At 51.3% G+C, this 8,391-nt stretch overlaps 2 protein-coding genes across 4 annotated transcripts in view; one reads left to right on the top strand and one right to left on the bottom strand.

The window, feature by feature from the left end:
- Window positions 1-2,892, top strand: part of Znf250 (zinc finger protein 250) — a 16,978-nt gene extending 14,086 nt beyond the window's left edge. For all 3 annotated transcript variants that reach the window (XM_013033885.1, XM_013033886.1, XM_013033887.1), the window contains exon 5: window positions 1,256-2,892. In XM_013033885.1, coding sequence (XP_012889339.1) covers window positions 1,256-2,559 — 1,304 coding nt within the window. In that variant the 3' untranslated portion in view covers window positions 2,560-2,892. The remainder of the gene's footprint in view (window positions 1-1,255) is intronic.
- A 2,869-nt stretch (window positions 2,893-5,761) lies between these two features.
- On the bottom strand, window positions 5,762-7,963 carry Rpl8 (ribosomal protein L8). The gene is made up of 6 exons (XM_013033909.1): window positions 7,892-7,963; window positions 7,531-7,670; window positions 7,312-7,453; window positions 6,847-7,065; window positions 6,153-6,268; window positions 5,762-5,957 (listed from the first exon to the last, which is right to left on the bottom strand). Exons 2-6 carry the CDS (start codon window positions 7,666-7,668, stop codon window positions 5,799-5,801), a joined length of 774 nt encoding a protein of 257 aa, XP_012889363.1. The 5' UTR covers window positions 7,669-7,670; window positions 7,892-7,963; the 3' UTR covers window positions 5,762-5,798.
- Between the last annotated feature and the right edge of the window lie 428 nt (window positions 7,964-8,391).

The raw sequence follows: 8,391 nt of genomic DNA, 5'->3' as shown, positions 1-8,391 counted from the left end.
TGTCCCTCAGCTCTTCAGCTCAAGGCTAGCGCTCTACCACTTGAGCCACAGTGCCACTTCCGGCTTTTTTCTTTTTGCTTATGTAGTGCTGAAGAATCGAACTCAGGGCCTCAGGCATGCAAGGCAAGCGCTCTACCACTGAGCCACCTTCCCAGCCCTGGTTAAGGATGTCTTGTGAACTTTTTGGCCCTGATTGGCCTAGAACCACAATCCACCCATCTTAACCTTCTAAGTAGCTACTGCATGAACACTAGTGCCCAGTTTTGAGAGTCATTCTTAACCTTAACATCTGTCTGAGATGTGAAATAGAGTTATCCTCTGTAGCACCTACACCTATACAAAGCCTCCAGAGCTCATGGCTTGATCCTAAAAGTGTCTCCACCCACTCCACCCATCCCTGCCAGCCACTCACACTGCCTTCTCCACAGGCCTCACCTCCAGAATAAAGGTAACATTCCTACTGCATAGCTCCTGGTCCCCTATACGACATTATTTTCCACAGAGGCCACATGTAGTGTGGCCCATGCCTATAATCCCTATAATAATTATAATGCCTATGATCTCAGACACTCAAGAAATAGACATCAGGAGGATTAAGGCCAGCCCAGACCCAAACAAAAGCAATCTCAGTATCAGAACAAAGACTCGAGCTTGTCATTCCAGCTACCTGGAGCATAAATGAGAGAATCCCAGGCCAGCCTGGGTATAAACATAAGATTCTATGCCAAAAATGACTCAAGGACTGGGGACATAGCTCAAGCAGTAGAGTATCTGTCTAGCAAGCACAAGCCCCTGAATTCACGTGTGTGTGTGTATTTTCCGCCTACACAGAAGCTCTGACCACTCACCACATTGGCCCATGATAACATTCCTTTTCCTACATATTAAGTATTCAGGTCTCCCTTGCCCAGGCTAGCCTTTGCTGCTCCCATGCTACTGTATTACCCTGCAAGACTTGTACAGACCTAGAGGTCCTGCACTTCTGTCTCATGTGGCCCTTGGAAGCTCAGTCCACACAACTACAACCAGAAGGGCTGAGTATGGTGACACAGGGATGGGCTGTGAGCCTGTGTGCCCTCTGCGTAGGTCATCATCTCAGACTGAAGCTGATATCTCCCTCTTCACCCCATGGAATTAAGTCTATCTCGGGATATGCCACCTTTTGATTTCTCCACAGAAATCAGCAAAGTTGATGTTAAGGCTGCTCTCTGCAGTTTTGAATAGTGTTAGCTTTATTGTGGATTTGTTGTTTCAGAATGCAAAACGAAGGAAGAAAACCAAACTATAGACTTAAGTTTAAAGCCGTTAGCTTCCAATGAAGTAACAGTGATTCCGGGAAAAACACACGTGGGAAGGACTGAGCAAGAACATCACCAAACAGAGCAAAGCTTCTGCCTGAGTTCAAACCCTGTTGGCTCTCATAAGCTTCCAGTCACAAAGCACCAGACAGCTTCTAGTGGGGACAGACCATACATGTGCATCCAGTGTGGGAAATGCTTCAGTCGGAGTTCCCATCTTCTTCAGCATCAGCGAATCCATACTGGTGAGAAACCCTATGTATGCAACATTTGTGGGAAAGCATTCAGCCAGAGCTCAGTCCTCAGCAAGCACAGGAGAATCCACACGGGTGAGAAGCCCTATGAATGTAATGAGTGTGGAAAAGCCTTTAGAGTGAGCTCAGACCTTGCTCAGCACCACAAGATACACACAGGAGAGAAGCCCCATGAGTGTCTGGAGTGTCGCAAGGCCTTCACGCAGCTCTCACATCTCATCCAGCACCAGCGGATCCACACCGGGGAGAGGCCGTATGTGTGTCCCTTGTGTGGGAAAGCCTTCAACCACAGCACTGTGCTGCGGAGCCACCAGAGGGTACACACTGGGGAGAAGCCTCATGGGTGCAGTGAGTGTGGCAAGACCTTCAGTGTGAAGAGGACACTGCTGCAGCACCAGCGGGTCCACACTGGAGAGAAGCCCTACACGTGCAGCGAGTGTGGCAAAGCCTTCAGTGACCGCTCTGTCCTCATCCAGCACCACAACGTGCACACTGGAGAGAAGCCTTATGAGTGCAGCGAGTGCGGCAAGACCTTCAGCCATCGGTCAACCCTGATGAACCATGAGCGTATCCACACCGAAGAGAAGCCCTATGCCTGCTATGAGTGCGGGAAGGCCTTTGTGCAGCACTCACATCTGATCCAACACCAGCGGGTACACACAGGGGAGAAACCCTATGTGTGTGGGGAGTGCGGACACGCTTTCAGTGCTCGCCGGTCTCTGGTCCAGCATGAGAGAATTCATACAGGCGAGAAGCCGTTCCAGTGTACTGAGTGTGGCAAGTCCTTCAGCCTAAAGGCAACTCTGATTGTGCATCTGAGAACCCACACTGGTGAAAAGCCCTACGAGTGTAACAGCTGTGGCAAGGCCTTTAGCCAGTACTCAGTGCTCATCCAGCACCAGCGTATACACACAGGGGAGAAGCCCTATGAGTGTGGGGAGTGTGGGCGTGCCTTCAATCAGCACGGGCACCTGATCCAGCACCAGAAAGTACACAAGAAGCTATGAGGTGACTGGCCTTCAGGGACCAAGCTGGAAAACACACCAGGACACAGACAGCCTCCCAGGGAGGGAGGAGCTCCTGTGAACTCTGTGGGACTCCCTTCACCTTGATGACCCTGTCACAGGCCGATTCTGTGCCTCCCCTGTGTAAAGACTAAAGAGGGTAGCCTTTGTCTTCTTTATCATCTTGAAGTTATATTGGTGAGTCATCCTAGGATTAAGATATTGATATAAAGATAGCCACAATACTTTTTTGGTTTGACAGTAGTTTGACATGAGTAAGGAAGGGTCTTATCCCAAAAAAACTTTCTTCCATTCCAAATAAAATGCTTTATTTTAGGTTGCTATATGCTTTTACTAAATATAACCATTCTATTTATTCTAGCATACTGGACTATTCCTAGTATTAAAACCCTGAAGTGTGTGAATAGGATGTCACTGGATATGGTGAAGGGGCTGAAATTGAAGTATAACAAAATGCTTGTTTTGCATGAAAAAAAGGAAAGCTTTGTCATTGATAACTTATGTAAAATTTGAAAAGCTTATCTGATGCTTCATAAAAATTCAACTGAAATTCAGCTAACAACTGGTGGCATAAATCCTGTAATCTTGACACTCCACAGGCTGATAGAGGATTGTAAATTTATGGCCAGCCTGGGCTACATAAACTTCTGGTTAATAAACCTTATTGGAACCATAGAATTCCACCCCGGGCCCACAAATGGCATGTCCTTTTCACATTACAAAAAAAAAGTAGCCAGGTGCTGGTGGCTTATGCCTGTAATCCTAGCTACTCAGGAGGCTGAGACATGAGGATCATGGTTCAGAGCCAGCCCGAGCCGGAAACTCCATGAGACCCTTACCTCCAATAAACCACCAGAAAACCAGAAGTGGCGCTGTGGCTCAGAAGCGGTAGAGTGCTTGCCTTGAGCTGAAGAGTGTATGGAAAGCGCTCAGGTCCAGAGTTCAAGCCCCATGACCGAGCAAAAAAAAAAAAAAAATTCCATCCCACTAACTCTTAAGATTTTAATTCATTCTAGCATTGCTAAAAACTCAGCCTAAGCCAGGTGCCAATGGCTCATGCCTGTAATCCTAGCTATTCAGGAGGCTGAGATCTGAGGATTGAGGTTCAAAGCCAGCATGGGCAGAAAAGTCCTGAGACTTATCTCCAATTAACCAAGAGAAAACTGAAGTGCCACTGTGGCTCAAGTGGCAGATCACTTGCCTTGAGCCCACGATCCCAGGGACAGTGCCCAGGCAGAGTTCAAGCCCCACAACTGACAAAAAGTCTAAGCCTAAATTCTTATCTGAGATTCAAATTCAACTCCTTCCAGCTGTAAGCATGGGAAAGTTTTTGAAGGTAATGCTAGGGACAGGAGGCAGGAAGTGGTAGCATTGACCAGGAAGCATTGTACTCATAACCTGACTTAGGGAATTATAGCTCCTATGTACAACTATTTAATGGGGGGGAGGGGGGAACAAGTGGTATACTTCCCAGATACAGTGGTGGAACAACAAAAGCAGCTCAGGTAGTGTCCACATCCTGAGTTCATGCCCCAGGCCTGGCAAAGAACAAGTATTCTCTTCATATATTGGAGAAAATATAGAATGCTTCATTAATAGCAGGTGCTAAACTCAGTCTGGGGATACATCAGACACAAGTTAGTGGAGCTGAAACCCTGAAAATATCTCCTTAGAAAAAGCCTCCTCTGGGGCTGGGAAGGTGGCTCAGTGGTAGAGCACTTGCCTTGCACAAGTACGTATGAGGCCCTGGGTTTGATTCCTCAGCACCCCGTAAGCAAAAGGAAAAAAGCCAGAAGCGGTGCTGTGGCTCAAGTGGTAGAGCCCTAGCCTAGAGCTGAGGGACAGAGCCCAGGCCCAGAGTTCAGGCCCCAATGACTGAACCCAAAAAAAAGAAAAAGCCTCCTCTGTATGAATCCTACAAAAATTCTTGGTAATGTAATCTAATGTTAGCAGATGCTTGTGTGCAAAGTAAGCACAGCTGTTTAAAATTGCAGCATATGTACACAGAATTTTTTTTGTCGGTTGTGGGGCTTGAACTCTGGGCCTGAGTGCTGTCCCTCAGCTCTTCAGCTCAAGGCAAGCGCTCTCCCACTTGAGCTACAGCACCATTTCCGGTTTTCTGTTGTTTATTGGAGATAAGAGTCTCACAGACTTTCCTGTCCAGGCTGACTTTGAACCGATATCCTCAGATATCAGCCTCCTGAGTAGCTAGGATTACAGACGTGAGCCACCGGTGCCCAGCTATATAGATTTTTAAGAAACACATGCAACATTAGGTGTAATAAAGTCATGAGTTGAAAAGATTAGTCAGAAAAAGTATCTCTCTGAAGCGATGAACCCACAACCTTGGATCCAAACAGTTTATTTTCACGTCTTGGGGATTTAACTCAGGGCCTGGGCACTGTCCGAGTTGCTTTTGCTCAAGGCTAGCACTCTACCACTTGAGCCACAGTGCCACTGCTGGCTTGTCTATGTAGTACTGAGTAATCGAACCCAGGGCTTCACGCATACTAGGCAAGCATTCCACCACTAGGCCAGTCCCAGCCCAAAATTTAAATGCTTTTTTTTTTTCAGGTCTAAGACTAGGATTCAAACTCAAGTACCTGCCAAGCAAAGTGCTTATCTAGCAGGTATAATGCTGAGTTCGGTCTCCAGAACCACTAAATAAAAAACTGGGCATCCTGGGGCCTGCTTGTAATCCCAGAATTCCAAGGTCTTAGCCAGGATAGTTTTGAAAGCCAACCTGGGCTACTTGGCAAGAACTCAAGAAATAAACAGCCAGGTGCTAGTGGCTCATGCCTGTAATCCTAGCTACTCAGGAGGCTGAGATCTGAAGATCACAGTTCAAAGTCAGCCCAGGCAGCAAAGGCTGTGAGACTCTATCTCCAATAAACCACCAGAAAACCTCAAGTGGTGGTGGCTCAAATGGTAGAACACTTGCCTTGAGCTGAGGGACAGTGCCCAGGCCGAGTCCAAACACCATGACTGACCAAACAAAAAAAGACACCAACCCAAGTCCCAGCTCGTTATGCCATGGTTTTGAGCCCGTCCTTGGGGAGCAAACTCCTAGTCCTGTAGTCTTACAGCCCATCTCACTGGTAGTCTCTTCAACCTTCATTCTACCAAAAGGCTCCACAGCATGATCCCTAACCCTGAAACCACAGAAACATACGTAAGCACAACCTAATAGCCAAAGACATGTTTTATTGATCCCTTCCGCTTCAGTTCTCTTTCTCCTGCACAGTCTTGGTTCCACGGAGCCGCCCAGTCCGACGGGCCGCGATGAGACCCACTTTACGTCCAGCAGGGGCATCTCTACGGATAGTGGAGGGTTTGCCAATGTGCTGGTGGTTACCACCTCCAAACGGATGCTCCACAGGCTACAGGCAAAGGGAGATGATGGCATTAGTGTAAGGGTGACCCCAACTTGCTCTGGGAAGGCTATAATAGGATCAAGTGTGCCCTTTGGCTACAAATCACCATTTAGTGGTTCTACTACAAATATTCCCCAGTAGGGGACAGCCATAAGGCACTTTAGCCCCAGGTACTCCACTCCCCATTTCTAGAATACTTACATTCATGGCCACACCCCGTACACGGGGCCAGCAGTTCCTCTTGGCCTTATACTTGTGGTAGGCACGGCCAGCCTTCAAGATAGGTTTGTCAATTCGGCCTCCCCCAGCCACTACACCTGTAGGAAAGATCACATACCTCGAGGATGTGCATCACAGGACACCACAGTTAAAACCTCCATTGGCCCTCTACCATTTCCCTACATCTCTGCAATGATCACTCTCAAAGGACTCTCACAACCACTAGATAGAAACTTAGTAGACTCCATCCTAGGGCGTCTACACATACAGTGAACTAACACAGAAACCTCTTTGTCTCTCAAGTCAAACCACTCTCCATCAGGTTGAATACTTAAAATGAGATCAGCTGCCCGGGGATGCCAGAACATCCTCAACATCTGAGAAACCCCCCCCCAACGTGACAAAGCTTACTGCAAACAGCCTTACTTATTTTGTGAACATAATCCTGGAATGAAAACACTGAACAGGACTCAACTTACTCTTATCTCCAATTAACCACTCAGAAAACCAGAAGTGGCTCTAGTGGCAGGGCGCTAGCCTTGAGCTGAAGAGCTGAGGGACAGCGCCCAGGCCCAGAGTTCAAGCCCCCCCAAAAAAAGAAGAAAGTAGTCATTCAAGTTCCAGAGTCTAGTACTTCTAGACTGGTAGTGTTCAGTGTGACCTGTCTGGCACTCACCAACAACAGCTCTGTTGGCAGAAGAGATGACCTTCTTGGAGCCGGATGGCAGCTTCACACGGGTCTTCTTGGTCTCGGGATTGTGTGAAATGACAGTTGCGTAATTCCCGGAGGCCCGAGCCAGCTTGCCCCGGTCCCCAGGCTTCTCTTCAAGACAGCACACAATAGTACCCTCAGGCATGGTGCCCACGGGAAGAACATTGCCAATGTTGAGCTGGGCTGCAACAGAAGTGGTACCGAGAAGTCAAAAGCAACGTGAAACATCTCCCCAGGCAATCCCCAAAGCGGCGATGGCAGCGTCCAACGTCAAGCCCTCAGTCTCTTTCAAGCGCTTCTATATTGATTTCTCTCTCAGGCCCAGTGGACCCACATGGATCGCCCACTTGAGGCCTCCGCCAGCAAAGGTTCCAGCGGAGCCGAAACCGAGAACGCCAAACCGGCTCCCCACCTCTCCACAAGGCTCACCCTTCTTGCCACAGTACACGAACTGGCCCGTGTGGATGCCCTCGGCGGCTATGAACAGCTCCGTCCGTTTCTTGAACCGGTAGGGATCGCGGAAGACCACTTTGGCGAGGGGCGCCCCGCGGCCGGGGTCGTGGATGATGTCCTGGGGAAGGCAGCAGCGTGACGGCGCGGCCGTCGGGGGGCCCCTTCCCCCGCCCGCCCGGCCGGCGGCCCCCGCACCTTCACGATGCCTTTGATGTAGCCGTGCCTCTCCGCGAAGTCCACGGCGCGCAGGCGTGCGGCGCCCTTGCGGTGCTTCACGTGCGCGCGGAACACGGAGCCTGCGCCCTTCCTCTGCCCGCGGATCACACGGCCCATAGCTGCGGGTGTGAAGGCGGCCGAGCGTCAGCGCCCCGTCAACCCCAGGGCCCGGGACCGGCCCTAGCGCCCGGGACCACCCCCCCGGGACGCGCCCGCGCCTTCAGAAGAGTCGCCTGGGGTGCAGGTCGGGACCCCGCTCCACAAGCGACAGCAGACAGCGACAGAAGGCGGCGGATGGCGGCGGATGGACACAAGGCCAAAACGCCAAGCGGCCGCTTACCTGCTCCCGAGCGCGGCCGAAAGAGGAAAGGGCGAGCCGGCGAGCCGCCTTATCTTCCGGGGCGTGGTCAGAGGCGGCGGCAGCTTCCTGCCGCAGTGCACTCCGGGATGTGTAGTTGCCTGCGCCTCCCGCTGCCCGGGCTCCCGCGCAGTCGCACTAGGGAAGGTGCCGTGGTGCCCGGCGCCCAGGGCCGCGGTAGTGTGGACAGCCGGCGCGCCCTCGTGGCTGAGGAGTCCTCTTCTGGTTGCGGCTTCGTCCGGGACACGGGAGGAGAGCTACTCCAGCCTCGAAGGCCGAGCCGGGCCTGGGTGGAATGAGGGTCCCTCTGACCACGGCGCGCCGGGGCGGCGGAAGCTGGACGGCGCCGCTTTGCGGAGCGGGAACGCGGGTCCACCGCCTGCCTTTCGGCCGCTCCCGCTCGCTGGGTCTTGGGCCCCCCGCGGGGTCGGGAAGAGGCACCCAGGGGCCTGGAGGGAGGCGCCAGGGCGGGCCAGGGGAAG

Source organism: Dipodomys ordii, unplaced genomic scaffold, assembly GCF_000151885.1.
Source record: "Dipodomys ordii isolate 6190 unplaced genomic scaffold, Dord_2.0 Scaffold179, whole genome shotgun sequence".
In the NCBI taxonomy this organism is placed as follows: Eukaryota; Metazoa; Chordata; class Mammalia; order Rodentia; family Heteromyidae; genus Dipodomys; species Dipodomys ordii.
This window is presented reverse-complemented; position numbering and strand designations above follow the sequence as displayed.

Coding starts and splice junctions, on each gene's coding strand:
- Rpl8 (XM_013033909.1), bottom strand. CDS start 7,668: ATGGGCCGTGTGATCCGCGGGCAGAGGAAGGGCGCAGGCTCCGTGTTC. Junction 7,454..7,530: donor ACATCAAAGGCATCGTGAAG/GTGCGGGGGCCG, acceptor TGCCTTCCCCAG/GACATCATCCACGACCCCGG. Junction 7,066..7,311: donor CGTGTACTGTGGCAAGAAGG/GTGAGCCTTGTG, acceptor CTTCTGTTGCAG/CCCAGCTCAACATTGGCAAT.